Raw genomic sequence first — 24,288 nt, forward strand, 5'->3', positions numbered from 1 at the left:
ACATGGTTGGAGCACGACTACAACTAACTCTTCAAAAATATTTCTGTTGACGACTAGATATTCTGGAGGTTGTTGTGAAACCAGAAATTACCTGTTGGGTTGCTCCGCCTTTTAAAGCATTTCAACTTTAGCATCGTCTGAAATCGAGGTCTTGAAAGAGAGGAGAGGGGGGGAAGCCTCAGCTTTCACCGCGGGAGGGAGGCAAGCTTAGCACGGCGGCGGAGACTCACTACCCTCGGACGGAGCTAACATGGCCATGTCCCTTATTCAAGCCTGCCGCAGTCTTGCTCTATCGACATGGCTGCTCTCCTTTTGTTTTGTGCATTTGCTGTGCCTGGACGTGACGGTCGCGGAGAAAGAGGAATGGTACACAGCATTTGTCAACATCACCTATCTCGACCCCGTGACATCCGAAATCAAAACAGAGAAGACCGAGTGCGGCCGATACGGCGAGCACTCCCCGAAGAAGGAGGCTCGGGGGGTGGTGCTGATGCCCTCTCTTATGCACGACAGACAAGCTTGCGACCCGAACGTCAAATTTTCCATCCCTTCTCGAAACACTCCTTGGGTGGCGTTAATTGCAGCAGGGAATTGTACTTTTAAAGAGAAAATTCGCAACGCTGCAAGCCACAACGCTTCTGCGGTTGTCATTTATAACGTGGGCTCCAGTAATGCCAACGACACCATAACAATGCCCCATCCAGGTAAGAGCCACAGTTTCAGGGAACAAGGCATCATGTCACTCTTACGTAGTTGATGCCACTTACTACATGTGTGGTGATGCTGTATCTCTGTGAGGAGACTTGTTGACACCGTACACGCCCTGCCATTGCTTTGTTTTCGTTTTGAATTGACATGATCACCCCCGTTGTTTTTCGATCCGCGAAGGTTGTTGCAAGCTCGTCAAACTTGGCTTTTAGGACGCACTCAACCATGATTATCTCCCATGACGTGTTATAGTCACTCTCATACTAGTCTCTTGTACCACGTAACACCAGGGGGGTTCCTTGCTCATATAACTGGTATGAAGATGATTATCAATGAACTACAAAGGTGTCTTTCATGCAATTCATCCTTTGTGGGGGTTTTGAACGTTCTGTTGCTGTCATTACGGACCTGTAGTTTACTATGAATGCATTGGAAGAGAGAATGCATAGCCGTGTATGACTTAAAGGGCCACTTCACCAATGTTTGTCAAAGGGGTTAAAAATAACATCAACAGAAAAAAAGTTAGTTATTTTCAGAAATTACAATGAGTTATCAGCCAGAGGGAGTGTGTTTGATATATATATCATTTCCGTAGGACCTTTTGTCTTATCTTTTTGACTACAGACTATTGCTGTTTTCACATATATAGACACTTGTGTAGCATTGGAGATAATGAATGTGATGTTCAAAATGGCCAAAGTGTCCCGTTAAGGAATGTTTATATAATGCATGAATAACTTATTATAGCCTTGACAGTCATTAAAGTCATCCATGTCGACAGAATAAATAGACCGACCAACCTCACACATATCTAGGCCTTACAACAGGCTCCTGGAGAGAGCTTTCCACATGCATGTTTTTCTCTCTCTAGGCTAGATGCCAACGAACAGCATAGGAACACCAGTGATGTTCTTGTTTCGGTCATGGCTCAATCTAGCTAGGCTGACTCTCTGACTGTGTCTGACATGGTGTTCCACTGCACTGTGTCAAAGGTTGTGTCACGGTTGCCATGCCTCATGACCCCTGCCATGTAAGTGGTCTGCTGCAGAGAGTCCCGTAGAGACCTTCTTTCCCTCCTCTCCCTCCCTCCCTCCCTCCCTCCCTCTCTCTCTCTTTCCTTGTTTCCCCCTCTCTCCCTGAGCTGTGCAGGAACCAAATACAAAGAGGTGGAGGAGGAGGAGGAGGAGGTTTTTGATTTAGGTGTTCATAAATATTCATAGGAGAAGGGTTTTTACCACAGCTCATATTTCCTCTCAAATGACAGTTTGCCGTATTTGGATTGTAAAGCTGGAATCCCACTGTGTGAGCAGTCCAAATGGCAAACTGCTATGGTGTGTGTGTGTGTGTGTGTGTGTGAGAGAGAGAGTGTTTTTTTTCATAGTTTATCTACCCTCTCTTCTCTTTTGAAACACTGCATTAAAAGCCCTTATGTTGTTTTTATGGTAGAGAAACGACAGCACGGCATACACACACACACATGATTGAGTCATCTCTGTTGAACCTATAATGTCTACAGGCTAAGTCAGTTACCATGACGACATTTCTTTATGTGTGCTCAAGGGACGATCACAGTTTATTAGTGGGCTGGCATATTAAGACGGGCCAGGGGAGTCGCTCTAAGTGAGAGTCTCTCAGAGTCGGTCATTCCATATGCACTCCCAGCGAGCGTTTTAAATGTACAGCTCGACCCCTTTTTCCTGATTTGTTATTGTTTGACATACCTTAGATGAAGTCTGTATACCAGTAGTGGAAAACAAATCATGACAATTCGGTGAACTATCCCTTTAGTCAGCTTAGTGTGTTGTCCAATGCTAGTCTGTGAGGTGTGTCAGTCTGGCCTGAAGTGTACTGAAGCCAGTGAAAAGCCTTTGAAAACATCTTACACTCACCGGCCACTTTATTAGGTACACCTGTTCAACTGCTCGTTAACGCAAATATCTAATGGTGTGGGGATTTTTTCTTGGCACACTTTGGGCCCCTTAGTACCAATTGAGCATTGTTTAAACGCCACAGCCTACCTGAGTATTGTTGCTGACCATGTCCATCCCTTTATGACCACAGTGTACCCATCTTCTGATGGCTACTTCCAGCAGGATAAAGCGCCATGTCAGAAAGCTCACATCATCTCAAACTGGTTTCTTAAACATGACAATGAGTTCACTGCACTCCAATGGCCTCCACAGTCACCAGATCTCAATCCAATAGAGCAGCTTTGGGATGTGGTGGAACGGGAGATTCCCATCATGGATGTGCAGCCGACAAATCTGCAGCACTGATGCTATCATGTCAACATGGACCAAAATCTCAGAGGAATGTTTCCAGCACCTTGTTGAATCTATGCCACAAATAATTAAGGCAGTTCTGAAGGCAAAAGGGGGTCCAACCCGGTACTAGCCAGGTGTACCTAATAAAGTGGCCGGTGAGTGTATATCTTCCACTGTAGTGTAATGATCTCTTTCCAGTCAGCCTCAACATGGGTGACAGTGTGAGAAGCAGGGGGGGGTCCTCTTCACATGCTTGTTCCTAATTCACCAGGTCAATGTGAGGAGCAGGGGGGTCCTCTTCACATGCTTGTTCCTAATTCACCAGGTCAATGTGAGGAGCAGGGGGGTCCTCTTCACATGCTTGTTCCTAATTCACCAGGTCTCATCAAAGTAACGACGCTGGGAGAAACATCGAGCTACTACACCGCTCTTGAGGTATCCACATCGCCCCCACCCCACCGTACCCCCACCCCACCTCTTGAGGTATCCACATCGCCCCCACCCCACCGTACCCCCACCCCACCTCTTGAGGTATCCACATCGCCCCCACCGTACCCCCACCCCACCTCTTGAGGTATCCACATCGTCGTTGCCTCCGCAAGACTGGCAGTCCAGAGTGGCCAACCAGAGTCCGCCAACTCCCCACCCCACCCCACCGTACCCCCACCCCACCCCACCCCCCAGAAAGAGCTGACAGGCAGTGTCTATCCTACCAGCCTGTCAGCAGACTGCCAGACTACATTAGACTACCCAGCCTGCAACCCTCTCATACCTCCTCCAAAAATACTGGTTTGTAGTTGGGTGTTGAAGTTGTGCAGGTGTTGTATGGGGTCTGACTTGTAGTTGGGTGTTGTATGGGCTCTGACTTGTAGTTGGGTGTTGTATGGGCTCTGACTTGTAGTTGGGTGTTGTATGGGCTCTGACTTGTAGTTGGGTGTTGTATGGGCTCTGACTTGTAGTTGGGTGTTGTATGGGCTCTGACTTGTAGTTGGGTGTTGTATGGGGTTGCCACTGAAGATAGATCAGCTTCATTCACTCCGAGCAACTGTTGTCCTTCAGCATATGCCTAGTCGTGTTCCAACTTGAGTAAATTAACCAAGGCGATATTCTATACGCTGATCATTGGCGTTAACTCAATCAAAGGCTTTTTGATTGGATGAGTTTTCGAGTGACTTAGGCGAAACAAATTGCCATGGAAACATGCTTGGAGGGTGGGGCCGTCCGTGCTTCAATGAGGTCTAGCCTGTGGCTGTTATTGGCCAGATGAACAGGCAGACGAATAAACCGTGGGGAACCACGCTTGATTATGTTCTCTCAAGCTTTTCTCACATTTCCCACTGCAGTCTCTGTCTCTGTCAGACCTCGGAAGCTGCATTCTCAGAATGTCACACAGTCCTCGGGGAGGGGAGCGGAGCGGGGGGGGGGGGGGGCGTCATAATGGGGAAGTGAAGAGAGACTGCCGTGACAGACGCCTCAGACTGACGGTGGGGGGGGGGGGGGCGTCGGGGGTGTGCATGCCCGCCCCTGGGGAGTTCTCTGAGACCCCCATTGTGTCCCTGCCTGCCTGCCTAAGCCCGGGAGGGACGTCTCTGCCCACGTGTCCCCTGCCTGCTGTGAGGGTACAGCTCCTATCCCTGGGCACCTTCTGAAAAGATGAAAAGAGAACCGTGCTATTTCTGGGCCCGCTGGCCTGCCTCCAGCCACGACTCAAACTCTGGGCTCTGAAATGAACAGACAGAGAGGGAGAGAGGAAAAAGGGAAGGAGGAGGAGGGGGGGGGGCGCGCAGATGGAAGAGATGGAGATAAAGAGAGAAGAGAGACTGAGAGACTGGCAGAGAGACAGACGTTGGGGGGGGGGGGGGGGCACACAATGATGACAAAGGAGTGGTGGTGGTGACAGAGGAGACGCAGAGAGAGAACGATAGATGGAGGGATGAAAGGGGATGTGGTGATGAGTGAACAGGGGACTGAAAGACATGGGGAGAGCGATTGAGCAAGAGAAAGGGAGGTAGAACAGTCCTCCGGACAGCCAACAGAAGTGGACTGTATCGGCCAGGGGGGGGGGTAGGTACCGGTGCCAAGAATCACTCGGAGGTATCTTAATTCGGTCCCACCTGTGACAAAGCATACAGGCCCCCTTCTTGTATGGGAACACAAGAAGAGGTCTGTGTGGACGTCGTGACAGGCAGGAATCCTACCACAGCTGATGTTTATGAAAGAGTTGACATTTAGAGGCAGGGTTTTATATGGAGAGCGACATGCAGAGGAGCTCTCAGACAAGCTGGTATGAATCAGCCCTGACTTGAACGGAACGATGTGGCTCTCTCTCTGTCAGGACCTTTTTAGGAACTTCTCCCATAGGCAGTTGTCGGCCATCTTGGCTGTGCTAATCGTCATGGCTACACGTGATCAGTTCTGTCAGTAGGCGTCCAATGCGCCCAACGTAGTTGAGAATAGATGATCAATTAGAATGCAACTTTATTGTCCGACATAAGCTGAATAAAGTGTCTTTGGTTGTTATGCTTTAGCTTATTAACACAACATGTGGTCTCGTCCAGGTGACTTGTAATCAGTGTATATGAATGGCAGGGAGCAATATACAGTAGGCCTAGCAATTAGATGCTAATTTTCTAGGCCTTTCCATTATCAACCAGCCAGCTGGCTCTGCTGCACCCTCAAGGCTGCTAGCAAACGGGTTAGAGCCCCTTTAAAAAAACAGACAACCTGGCTCTGGTTCTCTCTCTCTCTCACTCTCACTCTCACTCTCACTCTCTCTCTCTCTCTCTCTCTCTCTCTCTCTCTCTCTCTCTCTCTCTCTCTCTCTCTCTCTCTCTCTCTCTACCTCTCTACCTCTCTCTCTCTCTCTCTCTCTCTCTCTCTACCTCTCTCTCTCTCTCTTTCCCTCTGTCTCTCTCTTTATTTCCCCCCTCTCTCTCCCTTCCTCTGTCTCTGTATACCCCCGGCTTGCACCGTCTTGGCGGAGTGTGTACGGGAAAAAAGGAGAGTTTTTGGTCCAGGTCAGCCTCTGTTAGCCTGGGTCGATGTTATCTACCTTTTTATTTCTAGAAGCAGCTGCTTCTGTCCATTCTGCCCTGATTACATCACAGAGAACAGAACGGAGAAGTAAGAGCCAATAAGCTCACAGCGCAATCTTTCGATTTGAAATTGAATTATCCTTTTTTAATTTATTTTTTGACTATCAAGGACACGTCAAGCCCTCATTGTCGATTCAACATTAAAAATGGAATCGCCTGATTGGTGCGTTGCCGTGTTGGCTTTTTATTCAATCTGTATTTTGCCCCCCTGTGGAATGTCTTTGAGGAGGTCTCTCTCCCGTTTCTCACCAGTTGCCTGTAATTCCCCCGAGCCCCCCAGATGGTCGCGGTGGTTAAACCCTGGAGTCTGCAGCCTGTGCGCTCCTTAAGACCTCATCCTTAAAAGCTAAAGCACGTCTAGTGTGCAAAAGCAGCTTTACAAAACGGTTGAACTACACGACTGTGTATCCTCACCTGTGTGTACGATACGGTAGGTTAGTGAGGGGTGTCTGTTGTTAACGCTGAGGATTGGCCCCAAAGCCGGAGGTCATTAAGGAGGATGAACTGTTCTTGAGACCACGTATTGTCAGACGTTTGTGACCTCGTGTTCGGATTCAGCCTTCGCCCTTCTTGCTCCTTCCCACCTCTTTTTTCATGTCATGAATAATTTTTTTGGGGGGTGAAACAGCTTTGAGTTTGCATAATCATAATGGTGTTTTTTTTTCTTTCCTTTTTTTTTTTTCTTTTCTTTTCCTTTCTGGGAAGCGGTTGAGTGACAGCGTGGAGCGGTGTGTAGCTAAGCGGGTAGCGTAATAGTATTACCCCAGCTGAGAGATCCGTTTACAGTGCAACAAGGCCTTGTTTTTCTACAGGTGATTGAGACGGTGATTGCATTAGAAGCTCTGCTCCAAACACACTCAGAGCAGCCTCTGTTATGTAAGGCCAAGCCACGGCTCTGCCTGCTGCTGCTGACTGTGGACACTCAGCCAACTGGATTAGTGTGTGTAGTGTGTGTGTGTGTTGGAAGCATGCATTTGTCTGTCTGTCTATCCCTTTGTGTGTTTGTGTGTGTGTAGTGTGTGTGTGTGTGGTGTGTGTATTGGAAGCATGCATTTGTCTGTGTGTGTGTGTGTGTGTGTGTTGGAAGCATGCATTTGTCTGTCTGTCTGTCTATCCCTTTGTGTGTGTGTGTGTGTGTGTGTTTGTTACCATGTGTGTGCCAGGCAAACAACGTATTGGGGGATCATGTCGAATAACACAGCGGGCTATAACCCAATGATGTAGTCCTATTGTGGGCTCTCAATTATCTTCAGCCCCTCAGGGCAGAGCGGGGCAGGGCAGAGCAGGGTAGGGCGGGGCAGGGCAGGGCAGGGCAGGGCAATCCCATCCCGTCCCTCGGAATGCTGCTTGTCTTCCCAAATAAGATTTGGTGTAATTTTGTTGGGTTTTTTGGCTCGACTTGGCCCAAGAAATCTGAAGCTGATGATGCATGCTGTCTTTGCCAGTAGAGCTCTAAAAAGATCATTTCAAGTCCTTGAATCTCAAGACCATTATGAGGAAAGACTTTGGTCGTGCAGGTTTGACAGTAGGATAATATTGATACTGTAATAGATTCTCAAAAATAATTGATCTGTTATCCATTGATCTCTGGCGGTGGCACACACACAAACACAATACACACACACAAACACAATACACACACACACACACAGTTAGATTCTTTCTCTCTTATTTTATGTGTCTCTTCCTCTTGTTTTCTCTTCTCTCTCTCCTTTGACCGGCCTCTCTCACCTTGTGCTATTTTTACCCTGTCTCACCTGGTGCTATTTTTACCCTGTCTCACTGTGGCGAGAGCCATGCAGCCCTGTCTCACTGTGGCGAGAGCCATGCAGCCCTGTCTCACTGTGGCGAGAGCCATGCAGCCCTGTCTCACTGTGGCGAGAGCCATGCAGCCCTGTCTCACTGTGGCGAGAGCCATGCAGCCCTGTCTCACTGTGGCGAGAGCCATGCAGCCCTGTCTCACTGTGGCGAGAGCCATGCAGCCCTGTCTCACTGTGGCGAGAGCCATGCAGCCGTGAGTCACTGTGGCGAGAGCCATGCAGCCGTGAGTCATGCAGTCCGGCCAGGGGATATGAACACGACCACGGCACGCATGACGTTTCCACTGAAGACGCTTTTCATGATTTTTAAATCAGCATGGATGTTGATTTCAAATTCAATTCAATGTTCTTTTTACGCCTGGGATTCAGGTGGGTTGGGTTGACTGGTTGAGTGAATCCACGTTTCTTTGCTGTCATGGATGTCTTTGGTTAAAAAAAATAATAATTCAGACCCTTTTCTTTTCTTTAACGAAGCAAAACTGTTTTTTTCCAGCCTTCTGCCAGGATATTGAGTAGCCAGGCACCAATTCTCTCTCTTTCACCCCCTCTTTATCCGTCCCTCTCTCTAGCAGGTTCACTCCAGGGTACCGTGATGTAGCTTCTCTCTCTCTCTCTCTCTCTCATTCTCACTTTCTCTCTCTTTCTCTCTCTCTACCCCCAGCAGGTTCACTCCAGGGTACCGTGATGTAGCTTCTCTCTCTCTCTCTCTCTCTCTCATTCTCACTTTCTCTCTTTCTCTCTCTCTACCCCCAGCAGGTTCACCCCAGGGTACCGTGATGTAGCCCTTCTCTCTCTCTCTCTCTCTCCCCCCATCTCTCCATCTCTGCCCCTGGCAGTTTCACCCCAGGCTACCATGATATAGTCTCTCTCTCCATCTCTCCACCTCTACCTCTGGCAGGTTCACCCCAGGGTACGGTGATATAATGGCCTTGGCAACGCTCCCACAGACCCCCCCGCCCGGTGTGAGAGGCTATCCCACAATGCCCTGTGGCTGGCTGGCCGCCCGGGCGGCGCCGGTGTCAGCGGTGGCGGGGGCAGTGTGAATGAGCCTCTTCAGACTGACTGACTGATAGATAGATAGAGACACCCTGGAGGCTTCTCCCCCCTCTTCTTGTTTCCCTGTAGTCCTTACTGGCTCCACACAGCCACTCCTGTCAGGAAGCAACAGGGAGGATGTGATGTGACCATGTCAAGGCTGTTTTGTATTGATGACGAGCCCTTGACACATCCACCCTGACCTCGGTGTGGTCTCGGGTGGAGAGTCAGGGCTGTTGTATTGATGACGAGCCCTTGACACATCCACCCCGACCTCGGTGTGGTCTCGGGTGGACAGTCCAGACCAGCTATCTGCTGTTTTGTGTTTTGAAACCCCTCGGCCACCTCCGGTGGGTTGTTCAGAGCTTCCTATCCATCACCCCCTCTTCCTCATCTCCCCTGGCCTCCGTGTAGGTTTGAAGCGTGTCAGGTAGAACACAGCTAGTGAGGTCACTCCTGCCCTCACCGGCTATTCAGCTGGCTCGTCGTGAATGGCAGTGAATTGTGAATGAATTCCCCCAGGTGAATTGTTTGTTTGTTCCAAGGTATTGTTTGTTGGGTTTGAATACCCTTGCGGCGCAGGGATTTGAAGCGGAAGCTCTGAGGGAGAGGACTAGACTAGCTAGTTACCTCAGAGCGAGCCACGTAGGAGAGAGTCAGCATGAAGCAGGTGTCCTGAGGCCCCCGGCACATGGAAGGGGACCTCTAAAATGCATCTAAAGGACAGGGTTAAATGAACAATGCTATGAAGAGGAGAAGCTCTTCAGATTATCGATGTCAGCGAGGACAGCATTATACTCTGCCTGACCCCCAGCTCCATGAGGTCAGCCACACCAGGCGTTGCCAAGTTACCGATCAAACCTTTCCAGTGACAGTTGGACCTGACTGACCTAATTGCCGATTGGCCGATTTGAATGTGTGCTAGTCAGAGAGAGGCGCTGCTGCCTGGCGACCGGGCCTCTCACCCAGACGCGGAGCGTAGGGTTTTGTTCGCGTCGTGTTCTCTCTGAACTCCCTGTAGGCTAGATCATTGCTAATTACTCTCTGTTGTACAGAGCGTTCTGTGAATGTAGGGTTTATTTATAGCCCGACTCGGTCTACAGTGACGGTTTGGACTCCAGGGCGTCTGTGAGGGTGGATTTGAAAAACTGATTTGGATGAATGAATGTCTGAATGTTAGTGTTAGTGTTGACTCTCCCTCGTCATAAAGTAACACAACTGTTGCCATTTGCGATGGAGGATTTGGCGGTGGTGGTGGTGGTGGTGGTGATGGTGGTGGTGGTGGTGGTGGTGATGGGAAGTTTTACCACAGATTAATGTTCCTACTACCATTTCCTTGCCACCGAACGACAACATTTCAACAGTTGGTTTTGAAAGGCTTGGGTAGATGGCCACGGGTACTGTAGTTTGACTGCAGATAAGCCTACAGCCTACCGTTACTGCTCGTGTTGCTAGTGTATGAAACATAGAGTGAATGTATATATGAAAAGTGTGTGTGTGTGTCCGTGTCCACAGGTATAGGAGACGTGGTGGCCGTCATGATCCCGGAGCCTAAAGGTCGCGAGATCGCCGCCCTCCTGGAGCGGAACATCACGGTCACCTTACACATCACCATCGGAACGCGGAACCTCCAGAAGTACGTGAGCCGGACGTCGGTGGTGTTCGTGTCCATCTCCTTCATCGTGCTCATGATCATCTCTCTGGCCTGGCTCGTTTTCTACTACATCCAGAGGTTCCGCTACGCCAACGCCCGGGACCGCAACCAGGTACACACACACACACACACAACGCACGCACGCACACACAGGACCAGGTACTGTTCCCCTACAACGACCACTCGAGCTGCTTCAGCAACAACACAAACCCTGAGACTGTATGGAACACGCGGCTCAAAACGTATCATATATTATGTTAATAATTATAATGTCTTGATGGTAGCCGTATCGGGCTACGTTCCGAAAGTCTGAGAGTATCAGTCTCAGAACCAGCCTCTGCCTGTTCCCACCTGGTGTGTGTCCACGGAGCCTGGGTGGGGAGGCTCTAATTAGCCTGACAGATGGGTTAAGCTAGTGTAAACACAGCGAGTTGCCCAACCGTCACCCAAGCCGGCGTCACACCACTTTGGGCCCGGCGTGCAAACGCTGGCGCCAGTCGTTTTCGCCGGCTCCTGTTGACACAACGGTTACGGACGACCACCCCCTGACGTCCCTGTGACGTCTGTGGCCGTTACATCACAGGCCCACCGGTCCAACGGTTGCAACCCGGGTTGCCAGGGCGACCGGCGGGGATCGCTATGGCAACTATTGTTTGCTTGTTTTATTTTTTTTTATTTATTTATTTTTTTACCTGAAGTTCTATTATGGTGAAGTGAAGTTGTATAACTGGAGCATTCCAGCCGCGCGTTTGCACTCTGTTGAGCTCAAAGTACTGTTTCTAATAAGGAGTGATTCAGAACAGCTGAGTCTCTTGTAGATGGTGAGAAGTAGCTTGCTTTCTTCTTCTCCTCTGTTATTCATAGACAGTATATTTTGCTCTCTCTCTCTCTCTCTCTCTCTCTCTCTCTCTCTCTCTGTCTATATCTATCTGTCCATCTATCTAGCCCCATCCCTCCCCCCCTCCCTCCTTCTCCTCCCCTCTCTACATTAAAACCCTTGCACAACTGCCCGATAGTGTCTACTCTGTTTTGAAAACAAGGGGTTAATTATCAGCCTAGCCGTACGACAGGCACAGTGTCAGCGGCACCTGCTGAATATTCATCCTGTTACACAACAAGTGTGATGGATTACACATCTGGTCCTGGTCTACCCAAACATTAACATGTTCCGTGGGTCAGGTGAGGACACCGGATCGCAAGGAAATGTTCAAACCGAAACGTGTTCATTTCACGTCTGCGCCGTTACGAATGCGTGGCATGTGTTGTTGCTGTTGTCTGTTGCGGGTTGCTAGGTCGGTTTCTCACAGGGTTTTTTATTTTTTTTATTTTTTTGGGGGGGTTCTGTGATCCTCTGCAGAGACGCCTCGGAGACGCAGCCAAGAAGGCCATTGGCAAGCTCCAAGTACGGACCATCAGGAAGGGAGACAAGGTAGGGCTGCAGAACACAGCCAACTCTCTCTGGAGCCGCATCCAACTTGGAACACACACTCGCGTGCGCACACACACACACACACACACACACACAACCCGGCTCCAACCCACCTAAAATCTTGAGGCCAAATCACCCCCCCCCCCCCCCCCCCCCATCAACCTGGAACCGCATACAGAAGCTCAGTCCTTGAGCTGTTACACGACTGTCTCTTCAGGCTACCATCTTGACTGTCCCTCCTAAAGACCCCTTCATCCCCACTACCCCCCTGTACAGTTTCTCTACTGTAAAAAAGTAAAGCAATTAGTAAATAGTAAGTAAGTAAAGTAATAATAAAGTAATTGTTCTTTCTTCTAGCATTGTGACTGCCAATAGCCCCTGGTCCTAGCACAGATTTCTTTTTCTCATGATGACTCATGGATAGATGATTCACTTCCTTAGACAAATGTATTTGTTGTAAGTCGCTTTGGATAAAGGTGTCTACTAAATGCCAAAAATGTAATGTAAATGTATATAGAGTAAATGTGTATATATAGTAGTATATAGTATCACTTTACCAGTATATTCTAATTCGGCGTCTGCTGAATGCCATGAATGTAAATGTAACATGCTGTCTGTCCACATTTCAGTCAGTCATATACTACGTCTGTTGGCGTGATACTGGATGCATATGTGGATGTATTCGTTTTATGTTTGCAACTGTACCGACATCTAACTATCCTCCCAACATGTGCTGTTGTCTGCAGTCTTATAAGCCCATGTGGCCATGGTACCAATAAAAGATGTGAGATACTTCGATAAACGAATGAAATCGAGTCATATCGAGCATCGTCTCGAAATTGGAAGTTCACTGTCGGATCTGATAACGAGGGGAAGTGGTTCGCTTCGGAGGAGAGAGATACCACACAGTCTCATAAAGCCAAGGCCGTATGAGCAGTTATGCGAACACTTTGAGGGGGAGCTTTTCAAAACAAGCTTTTCAAGGTGTCCTGACTTGATTTAGAGATGTTGCTTGACTGACTCTGAAGGTCAGTTGAAATGTTTGCCTCGTCGCGAGAAGCTCCGTCTAAGTGTTCGTAAAAGCGCTTGTGGGACCGTGATCCTGTGAGGTGGCGGGGGCGTCAGTCTCCTCTGTCCCCCCGTCTTTTACCTGAGGCGAACCGCTCTCCTCCAGCCATCACATTTGACAGTGAACTTCGGCCCTGACGGAAATGACTCATTCATTTTTTTATTACACAAGTTCGCATGGCTTTTCTTCCCTCCCTTTTGACCATCCAGGAAATTAAAAACACAGGTAGAGATAGCCGCCAATGTGTGTGATGTGCTTGGTGTTCTAGGAAACGGAGTCTGACTTTGACAACTGTGCAGTGTGCATCGAGGGTTATAAGGCTAACGATGTTGTCAGGATATTGCCATGCAGGTAAGACGGCTTTGTACACACTTTAAAAAAAATAAAAAAATAAATCCCGGTGATTCTACAGTATTTGGAATGAAGGCAGTCAATTGTACTCTAACAGTGATTCACAGTCATACTCAAAGAAGCTACATCAGAATTTGTAAATGAAGAACACGAATGAATGTGTGTGTGTGTGTGTGTGTGTGTGTGTGTGTGTGTGTGTGTGTGTGTGTGTGTGTCCGTCTGTCGTTGTCAGGCATGTGTTCCATAAAAGCTGTGTGGACCCCTGGCTTCAGGACCACCGGACCTGTCCCATGTGCAAAATGAACATCCTCAAAGCGCTGGGAATACCGGTAAGGAGGTTTTCACATTTCGGGAGCGTGAACCCTTGACAGCTAAAAATCAAAGTCTGTAAACTAACACTATCGAAGAGACGTATCATTGTGAAGAAGGGCCGTGTCCATCCTACAATGTCTTTCATCCTTTATTTCCCATCTTTACTTTAGCTGAAAGGATTTTACCCGTCACAGGATTCACTGTAATATACACGTATACGTATATACAGTACCAGTCAATAGTTTGGACACACCGTCTCATTCAATGGTTTTTCTTTATTTTTTAATTATTTTCTACATTGTAGATTAATATTGAAGACATCAAAACTATGAAGAATGAACAAATATGGAATTATGTAGTAAACCAAAAAATTGTAAACAAACCAGAATATTTGTAATGTTTTAGATTCTTCCAAGTAGCCACCTTTTGCTTTGATGACGAGGTGTGTCCAAACTTTTGACTGGTCCTGTATTTCATCAGCCCAACGCCGACTGCTCGGACGATATCCCTCCCGACTACGACTCAGTGGGAGGGCCGCCCACCAACCCCATCACGGGGACCAGTGAGATCACGGTGAACGAGAGTTCGGTGGTGCTGGACGCCATGGTGAGGACGATAGGCCTGCCGCAGGACTACTACGACGACGCCAACGCCCCGCAGGCTGGGGAGAGCCGCCACATCGCCAGCAGTGAGTCTAGAGAGGGATGGGCACGCATACACACACACACACACACGCTCACTCATTCTCACTCTCTCTGTCACTCACTCTCTCTCTCTCTCTCTCTCTCTCTCTCTCTCTCTCTCTCTCTCTCTCTCTCTCTCTCTCATAAACACACACACACCTCCTTCACCACTGACTCTTCACCACCTCAAACAACACATTACACCACCACAGCATCCTCCCTGGAATCCCTTCACAGGCGTTCTCCACCTTAACAACACATTACACCACCACAGCATCCTCCCTGGAATCCCTTCACAGGCGTTCTCCACCTTAACAACACATTACACCACCACAGCATCCTCCCTGGAATCCCTTCACAGGCGTTCTCCACCTTAACAACACATTACACCACCACAGCATCCTCCCTGGAATCCCTTCACAGGCGTTCTCCACCTTAACAACAGCACCCGACTGTGATCCACTGACACCGTGTCCTCCCTGATCCACTGACACCGTGTCCTCCCTGATCCACTGACACCGTGTCCTCCCTGATCCACTGACACCGTGTCCTCCCTGATCCACTGACACCGTGTCCTCCCTGACCCTCTCTGACATGACGTACCGCACTGCACTGCTCCCACAGGCCTACAGCCCTTCTCACGCTGGGAGTTATGCTGTACTGGGATATAATGGTGATATAGTGCTGCTATAGTGGGATATAATGCTGCTATAATGGTGCTATAATGGGATATAATGGTACTATAGTGGTGCAATAATGGTACTATAGTGGTGCTATAGTGGGATATAATGGTACTATAGTGGTGCTATAATGGTACTATAGTGGGATGTATAGGTACTATAGTGGTGCTATAATGGTACTATAGTGGTGCTATAATGGTACTATAGTGGGATGTATAGGTACTATAGTGGTGCTATAATGGTACTATAGTGGTGCTATAATGGTACTATAGTGGGATATAATGGTACTATAGTGGTGCTATAATGGTACTATAGTGGTGCTATAATGATACTATAGTGGGATGTATAGGTACTATAGTGGTGCTATAATGGTACTATAGTGGGATATAATGGTACTATAGTGGTGCTATAATGGTACTATAGTGGGATATAATGGTACTATAGTGGTGCTATAATGGTACTATAGTGGGATGTATAGGTACTATAGTGGGATATAATGGTACTATAGTGGTGCTATAATGGTACTATAGTGGGATGTATAGGTACTATAGTGGGATATAATGGAGGACTGTAAGCTGGAGAGAGACCACACTGCTGCCTCTGTCTGTTCCAGAACAGCGTTCAGGGGCTCTCCAATGGAACACAATGTCCCGGTTCTTCACTTCTTCACTCAGCCGGTGGACCTGTGTGCGGATGGTTCAGCCCGTGGCCAGGAACTAGGCCAGCCGTCACCTGTTTGAGTGGTCCCCGATTCATACCCCCCTGGGCAGCACGGGAGGGAAAGAATAGTGCTCCCTTTTTTGAAAGTCACAAGTTAACCCAGTTGCAGTGGCACGGTTTACATAGGAGCGTAGTATGTTACCTAACGCTGAAACCTCAGCCTCAGCCTTGGGCCATAACATTAGCATGTTTGCTGGCAGCTGGTTTGCACATGGTATTTATTAGCTATTTATGGCCTGTTTGTGTTTGTGTTTGTGTGTGTCCGTGCGTCCATGCATGCATGCGTGCGTGTGTGCCTGTGCGTGTGTGTGTGTGTGTGTGCATGCGTGTGTGTGTGCGTGTGTGTGTGTGTGTGTGGGTGTGCGTGCGTGCGGCGCGGCGGCCTGCAGAGTGGCCCTGGAGTGTGTTTACATTGGCACGGCCCACTTCCTGTCCACCTCTCTGAAATTCCACCCGCAGTTGGCGAGGCTACGAATGGTTTCTCCGCGGACGTCTGTGCCAGGGATCGACTTAATGCTGCCTTTGTGACTGTGTCTTATTAGCTTCCCTAAGGCTCCACCTTAAAGACCTGTTAACCTCCTGGCCGCCGTCAGCTGCAAAGCCTCCTTCAAAACATCTGAAACCTGGGGAGATAGTCCCTGGAGAGGGGGCTTTTCAGACCCCTCACTCCCTCAACACTAGCTGACTTCTTCCTCGCCCATGAATACCAGTCTGTGTTTCTCCCCTTCTAGGGAATTAAACTCTTTTTTTTTTTTTTTTTTGGGAGTGTACACGGAGTGTCTCTCAACCGTGCACAGCTTCCCCCCGTCCAGCCCCCCCACCGCTGCCACCCCTAACGTGTGTTCAGTGTAAGCTTCCACAGTTCGCCAATGGCGGCGTTCGAAAATGCCTTATCCCGGTCCGACCCTGTGTTTAAGCCCCTGAATAAGTTATGCTGCGCTCCGTCGGAGAGGGGAGTGATTTGTCGGTTGCGCAGAATGTAGCTCCGTTCTGGCCGGGTCGTTTCCTCACGCTCCGCTCGGCCATTTGTCATGAGGAGCCACATTAGCCTTATTGTGGCCTGTCACCACTTTTGCTGCAGTCTCCAGCTGCAGTGAGCAGTAAAACAAACTGTCGTCTGCTCAGTTAAATGACACAACAGGGGAATAAGTCATGGCAGGAGACAAGGCCCTGGACCGTGACGCTGTTGCTCAGCTCACTGCATGGTGAGTGACTTGCTTGGAGAGACATGGGGGGCGGGGGGGGGGGGGGAGAAGGGCGACATGTTTTGAAATCCCCAGGGAAGCATTGCATCAGAAAGCAACAAAAACTGGATCTTTGTCTCTTACTTTAAGTGAGAGAATACGATAAGGGTGAAGGCAAGGCCTTGGACCCCTGACTCGGCTTCCCACGGCTGTCACTGTCAGAGAGTGGCTTGGAGTGACAGGATAAGTGGAGGGGGAGACCATTTGTCATCCCGGTGAATGAAGACCCATGTGTGAGCAGAGACATGGCAGGTCTTATTTGAAGTGAAAAGCGGCAGACCTGTTCGTACGCGTCACACAGGACGCTGCTGCCTGGAGTAGCTGAGTCATGCCTCAAGTGCTCCCGGTGTTTTCAGTTGGACGTTATCGTATGGATCTCTCTCTCTCGACGCTGTGTTCCGAGGCTCCTGGCAGCCGTGTTGTAGGTCTGGGTGTTGTCAGACTTGTTTTTATGTAAGTCTCCCTCATGCTGGACTCAGGCCGGGAGCTGGGGGAAGTGGTAGGGACACAAGAGAGAGAGAGTGTGTGTGTGTTGGGGGGGGGGGGGGGGGGGGGTGGTCACAGGGGTCTGGTCACAGGGGTCTGCTTCTTGTGATTGCTGACCCCCCACTGGACGGGCATCAACTGAGCCATCTAAAGGGGTTGTCATGGTTACATGGGCACTCTCTCTCTCTCTCTCACACACACCTCTCTATTTCTGTCTGTGTGTGTGTGTGTGTGTGTGTGTGTACTATTCAGACACAGGGACTGGTGAGGAAGACAGATAGAGCTGGGAGAGGGGGAGAGAGGGAGAGGGGGAGAGGGGAGTGTTATAGAAAGAGAGACAGAGAGACACACAACACACACATCTCTGTTTTTCTCTCTCTCTCTCTCTCTCTCTCTCTCTCAGTAACACTCCCCTCTCCCCCTCTCCCCCTCTCCCAGTTCTATCTGTCTTCCTCACCAGTCCCTGTGTCTCTGAATAGCAGCTGGCGTCACTTATCGTCTGCTCCCCTGCCGCTCTGCCGGAGCCTTTCAGGACAGACACTCAGCCTCCCCGCCTGCCTCTCCCTCTCCCCCTCAGCCCCTGGCTTTTACACAACCACGAGTGGAAGGAGCCCCTGCTAGGATTTAACGCTTGCATTTTAGTATCTTCTCCTTCTCTTCTTCCGTCCTAGACGATGCTGTTTACGTGCGCTGCCTCCCTAATTGCCGGTTGCTGTGAACGTGACTCCCTTTTTTCCCCTGTTGGCATATCATTAGTGTCCGCCAGTGATTTTGCAAGCGGTGTTTGTTATGGTGAAAGGAATGGCGTAATTGGTTCATTGTCCTGCAGTCATAATAAGCCATTCAGCTGCAAAAAAAACACTGTGTGTGTGTGTGTGCGTGTGCGTGTGTGTGCATGCGTGTGTGTATGCGTGAAGTGTTTTGTTCTCATGTTGTCACGTAGATGTCAACCAGAGAGCTTGTTATCAGCCTGTGTCGTCCCAAAGCCGGTAATTAGCCAAGAGTATACAGGAGTTATGTTGCTTGTCACAGGCGCTAACGTGCCAACAGCGATGCAGTCACCGCCAGCCGTTCCACGGAGCGACGAAGGAGCTGATCCATCGTCGAACCGCGTGCTTGTCGGTGATGGACCGGCACGTCACGCCGGACGGGCGCTGTCCGCTACGTTATTACGGACATCCGTCTTTCGGGGCCGAAGCGGAGGGCTAATTTGGCGCGATAAGCAGGGACAGGCCTTCAGAGGGCGACTGCGCGTGGGAGTTGGAAGACTGAGGTCGATCGATGGTCTCCTCCTCCCGTCGTTTTCGGCGTTTATTCACTTTCTCTGTGTCTGCGGTTTCTGTTTGTCTGAGGGCATGCGGTACGGGCTGTCTGTGGTCCTGAGGTGATATTGACGGCGCTTACGTTGCATAGGAACCGTAAACAACCACCCATTTTGTGTCTTTGCCCGGTCACTGTTGTACTCCTGTGTCCCCTTATAACTGTCTGCCATTTTGTGTCCGTGCTGACCATTTTCACCTTTGTCCTCTCTATCTCCATAGGTGAGCAGCAGCTGAGCAGCGACTCCTCAGACACCTCCCTCATCATGGCCGTGGAGGTGGGCATGTCCGACATGGAGCTCTCCATCGAGCAGGACAGCGACGAGGTCAAGTCCTGAGCCAATCGCAGCCAAGCGGGAAGCTCAAGTCGCTGTGGAGACGAGGAACGACGGGACTGAAGGTGTCGGGAGGGGAGGGGGGGGGGGGGATCCCAGAGAGCATCTGGGGTCCCCGGACGGCAGGGGCGTAAAAAAAAAAAAAGAAAAAGGAAAGAAACAATCAAGCAATAGAACCCATAGCAGCGCGACACCCATTTCTGTCCCTACTGCCTCATCGGCCACGACAACAACGGTTCCTCTCTGCTTCACTTGGAAATGTGCTCGTCTGTTTTCTCTGTGTTTACAGTCAAGGCCTTGTTTCTTCGCTCCACCTTAGCCTGGCTACCATGGAAACGAGGGAGCCAATCACAGCCCTCGTACTTGGCTCCTGGATAGGACCTATACTAGTCTTAGCACAGAGTGGTTGTCTCCGTGTCGCTGATCAGCTCCTTGACTCTGTGGAAAAGTGACTGTTTTTGATTTCTTTCTACGAGATCACTGCCAATGTATTCCAGACCGACACCATGCATCGTCTTCAAACCTACTTATGACTATCTATCTCTATACAGTCAATATACAGCCTATAACTACAGCATTTTTTGCTTTGAGTGTCAAAAGCAGTTTGTATGCGTGTTCTTAACCAGCATCCTGTAAACTACAAACTTCCAAATGTTGTTACACTTGTGGCAAACTTGAAGCTGACATTTTGTCCAATATCCTTGAGAAATGCTTTTTTTTTATTTTTTTATTTTTATTTTTGTTTTCACTTTCACCAACACTTTTTTTTGGTTTTATGTTTGTGCTTCACTTTCCAAGTCTTTCTGAATTTCAGAATGTCAAAAGGCATCACTGACTGTCCTTATTTTAGGGGTTGTCACGACAGTTTAATCTTTCCACGTTTCCTGAACATGTTTTCTGAAGTACTGTTACTTGTGTTGTGTGGGGAGTATATAACCAAATAAGAGGTATTTTTACCTGACCCCCACATGCTGACAATCTTAATACTAACCCACCACAGACACAGAGGTTTCAGGTGATGTCAATCAGCTACAGGCCGTTTTCAAACCGCTAAAGCAAACTGTAGTGATGATGGCTCACCGTTAAGGAGGAACAGACGGGGAGTTTCACCCAGTGTGTCAACTACTTATCAGGCCACCCAACAGCACATGGTGGAATCCTCTGTTGCTTACATGTGTGAACACGTTGTCTGCTATCCATCTTCTCTGTGCCAAGCTCTTTAACGTTTGGGGTTTTTGTATCATGATTGCTCCTTTCTTCTACACTGGTCAACCCCGTGCTGGAATAGAAATGAGAGATGGCAGGGATGATTTTTATAGTTAAGAGTGTGTCTGAGTGTCCAAGGACGTGTACCCATTGCTGGTTAGATGGTCAGTAGCACATTGAAGTTGTTCGTAGGTAAAGATGACATTTTGATGTGTAGATTATCTGAACCGAATGTATTCAGAGAGGGCACCTTGAGGATAGTTTGAACGCCTCAGTCATTTTGTTAACAACGAGATGCCTGTGAAATGGCCGATCTTTCTTTGTGTAAATCAAAGTATTGGAAAGAGAAGCGAAAGTTTAACGAACAGCATTTATTTATGTATGGGAATAAAAAATAAAAATAAACTTTATTTTTGTAAGAATATAAAAGCAAGAAAATTGAGGCAAATGTTTACAGGAGTAATTGAGTAGGGAGAGTAGTTGCTGGGTTAAAACGTTCCCCTGACGACGCTGAGACGTTTGTTTCCCCCCCCTCCTCTCCGATCGTTCTACTCTTCCAAATCTCTGTGTGTCAAAAAGGTCATTTTTAATTTAAGTTTAATTCCTCCCTCCTTTCTTTTGCGTCCTTCAAAGTTGTCAACACGTGTTTATTAAGCAATGTGTGGAACACCACGTCTACTTTGTGTTTACACCAGGGGAGGCTGGTGGAGGTAGAACACCAGGGGAGGCTGGTGGAGGACAGGGCCATTGTAAGGCGTGGAACAGAATGAGGAATGGTATCCCTAGCCTCTGTTTGTTTCTACAGACCAATCTCCCCCAACAGACAATGTTAAATGAGTTTCTCTCTGTTTCAATAGTCTGTATGTACAGCATGAAAAAGCACAAGACCCACGTCCCAACATTTCCATTGAGCAGCCAATCGGGTACGATTATGTTGTTCATCCAATCATTTTTCCTTTTTGCCACCTGGAACTCAGTGATGTCACCAAACACATCGTTGTGTTCTCTCGTACTCCCTGTGCCCGCTTCAGATCAGTGAAGGACTGCAGAATGTATGGAAGAATGTTTCAATCTCTAACCAAAGCTTATGTATTATATAGTACAGTACATCTTTACTGTAACGTCCTCCTCATGTACGATACTGATTACTTTTTGGCTTAGTTTGACTGTTAGCAGTAGTACAGTGCACATTTATAATGATTTATGGTATTTTTCCTTCTCTTTCTTTTAGTTTTCTGTGTCTGGAGCTTTTGAAGAAGCTACTCTTGTCTTATCATTGTTGATGACACAAGCAGGAAGTGCCAGTTGGAAACAGATAACGTCCCAACAGTTGATGTCAAGCTACTTCCCTTGTGTTGATGGATTCTGCCGTCAGCTAATTCCACAGAACGGTTGAAGGGATTACCTCTCCAAGTAGACCACTCACTCTCATAAGATACCAATGCTATCTAAATCACAATCACAGCTAAAGACAGGTGCTATGTCTGCTATGTCAGTTTGCAATAGTACTATAGCATTTTAAAATCGTCATGAATGTACAGTATATTTCATAAATTGATTGCAAGGGGCCAAGTCTGCAGGCATTCAACGTAAATGTTTAAAGCACAACCTGCTCTAAGATATGGTCCAAGATAACTCTCCACTGCCTCTGCATCTTGTGTCCTGTCGATACGGAGGTGTTTTAAGAGTGCGTCCGTCACCATGGCTCCTGGCATCCCATAGTACTTGTGGTCTATTAAAAAACTCCACAGATGTTGGATGAAGTGAGATAATTAGACAGCACTTAGAGCCCCTAGACACACCTTACAGCATTGGTTGTCCCTCTTCGACACATCACAGATACCGTACACATACGCGCATACACACACACACACACACACACACACACACATACAGTACACACACACACTACACCACACACACAGCTACAGTACACATACGCGCGCGCACACACACATACAGTACACACACACGTACGCTCACACACACATACTTTCTTTCTTTCTCTCACACACACACACACACTGCATCTGCCCATTTGTTTGTGTTGCACAGGGAGGAGATAAGAAGCAGCAATTAAGCTCGGGAGGAAACACTTGCCTTTTAGTTGCCAGATGGATGTTGATAGTGCTGCATGTGCATATCTGAGGTTAGCTGTGTGAGGTATTTAAGACAGAGAAAAAAGCCTTTAATTGCTTCTTGTTTGTTCGGTTGTTTTGTAATTGTCTTTATTTCCGGAAAGTTCCATCTCTCATTTTCTGTCGGTGGACAGACGGTGCGTGGTCTGTCATGAAGATGACATTTCACGATGTACACTTAAAGAAACCTGAGTGTGCTTCCATTCACGGTTAATTAATGCACTTGTTATGATCTTGCAGTAGATTGTGTTTGACCCCAATTGTAATTAATATGATTCTTACTTCAGGTATTTGTAATAGAAAAACTCATCATTTCTTTTATGCCTTTTTTTCAAAAGCTTTTAGTTTTCTTCTTTCTTGTCGTCTTTCCTCAACCCCATGTTCACTACACACCTTCCCAGAATGCACTTTATCACACGAGGGAGAGGGGGAAGGTATGCTCGCTTAAACGACACGAAACGTCTTTTAAATACGCTTGTCAGGATCTGATCATCTTCTTTTTTTCTTTTTTTTTAAGAAAGAGGGCTATACAGTCTTGGGAAATGATGCACACGATGACTTAATTGTCGCTTTATACACAAGTATTATATACAGTATAATATAATTTATTACATACATAAGAGTTCAGGCTCTTCATCTATAGCAGTTGTGGGTTTTGGGGGGAGTATTAGTACAGTATTTGGGGGAGTATTAGTACAGTATTTGGGGGGAGTATTAGTACAGTATTTGCTATTTTGTTATATAGAGGAATATGTATATAAATCCCTGTGTTCAGCAGTGTTGGTATGCTGTTGTAGAACTATGTTGCACGTGTTTGACAAGTCAATGATTGTGAGGTACAATAAATTTTATTGCAAGTTTTTCCAAACGCGGTGGAACTGGTCTGGTTTTTATTTGATTGTATTCATTGTATTCAAATCATTGATATCGACCCCTTCTCGCCCTCATAGGTTTGATGCCAAACGCGTGATATAAATGGTGTATTCTAATACGAGTTATTCATTAAATAATAATAATATAATATGCTATTTAGCTGACGCTTTCATCCAAAGCGACTTACATTGCAGTGAGTGCATCCATTTATCAGTATATATGGTCCCAGCAGGAATCGAACCCACAACCTAGGCGTTGTTAGTGCCGTGCTCTACCAACTGAGACACAGAGGACCCAAATATGTTAAATAAGTTCCCAGATCCAATGACACAGTGTGAGGTGGATATTCCAGGGGATCTGATTTAGTCATAACATCTGGCCCATTTCAGCCCATCCCATGATTCCATGGTAGGTGTTCCGTTCAATCTGACAGAGATACACAAACCGCATGATGGGCGTATGCCAGAGAAACAGCCATTGTAGTATAGAGTGACTTCCTGTCATAACAGGCTTGCCAGAGTGAATAGGACTGAGTTGATACGCCACTGGTGTCCTCCCCGCGAACCATCTGCATTCACAGTGTGACCCTGTCCTCCCTTACTGTACGTGTCATCTGAGACCTGACCTCTGACCCCACCCGTCTCGCGCCTCACCCCAGACAGCTGGTTGTGATGCAACACCGACCCCGTGCTGCGGCGCCCCCCGTGGTCACATCACAAGCTGCCGTAGTGTGTCGTCATCATTACCCACACACCCGGGTGTCGTTACAAAGGCAGGCGGGCCCACAGGCCACCTGGTTGTGTTTCACTGGGGAAGACTTAGCAGGTCGCACCCATCTACTTTTAATATATTATTGCAATTTTGAGT

The 24,288-nt window shown here is 48.0% G+C and overlaps 1 protein-coding gene across 1 annotated transcript; it reads left to right on the forward strand.

The window, feature by feature from the left end:
• The first annotated feature begins 203 nt into the window (after positions 1–203).
• Positions 204–23,055, forward strand: rnf150a (ring finger protein 150a). Its single transcript, XM_083692988.1, has 7 exons — positions 204–704; positions 10,438–10,688; positions 11,934–12,005; positions 13,343–13,425; positions 13,658–13,754; positions 14,218–14,425; positions 19,092–23,055. Exons 1-7 carry the CDS (start codon positions 251–253, stop codon positions 19,205–19,207), a joined length of 1,281 nt encoding a protein of 426 aa, XP_083549114.1. The 5' UTR covers positions 204–250; the 3' UTR covers positions 19,208–23,055.
• Positions 23,056–24,288: the final 1,233 nt, after the last annotated feature.

Source organism: Argentina silus (assembly GCF_951799395.1).
Source record: "Argentina silus genome assembly, chromosome: 21".
Classification (NCBI taxonomy): Eukaryota; Metazoa; Chordata; class Actinopteri; order Argentiniformes; family Argentinidae; genus Argentina; species Argentina silus.

What these genes read in the sequence shown, in the direction of transcription:
- rnf150a (XM_083692988.1), top strand. Translation starts at nt 251, where the DNA reads ATGGCCATGTCCCTTATTCAAGCCTGCCGCAGTCTTGCTCTATCGACA. An exon ending in CCATCAGGAAGGGAGACAAG is followed by an intron (nt 12,006 to 13,342) that starts GTAGGGCTGCAG and finishes TTGGTGTTCTAG; the next exon opens with GAAACGGAGTCTGACTTTGA. An exon ending in TCAAAGCGCTGGGAATACCG is followed by an intron (nt 13,755 to 14,217) that starts GTAAGGAGGTTT and finishes GTATTTCATCAG; the next exon opens with CCCAACGCCGACTGCTCGGA.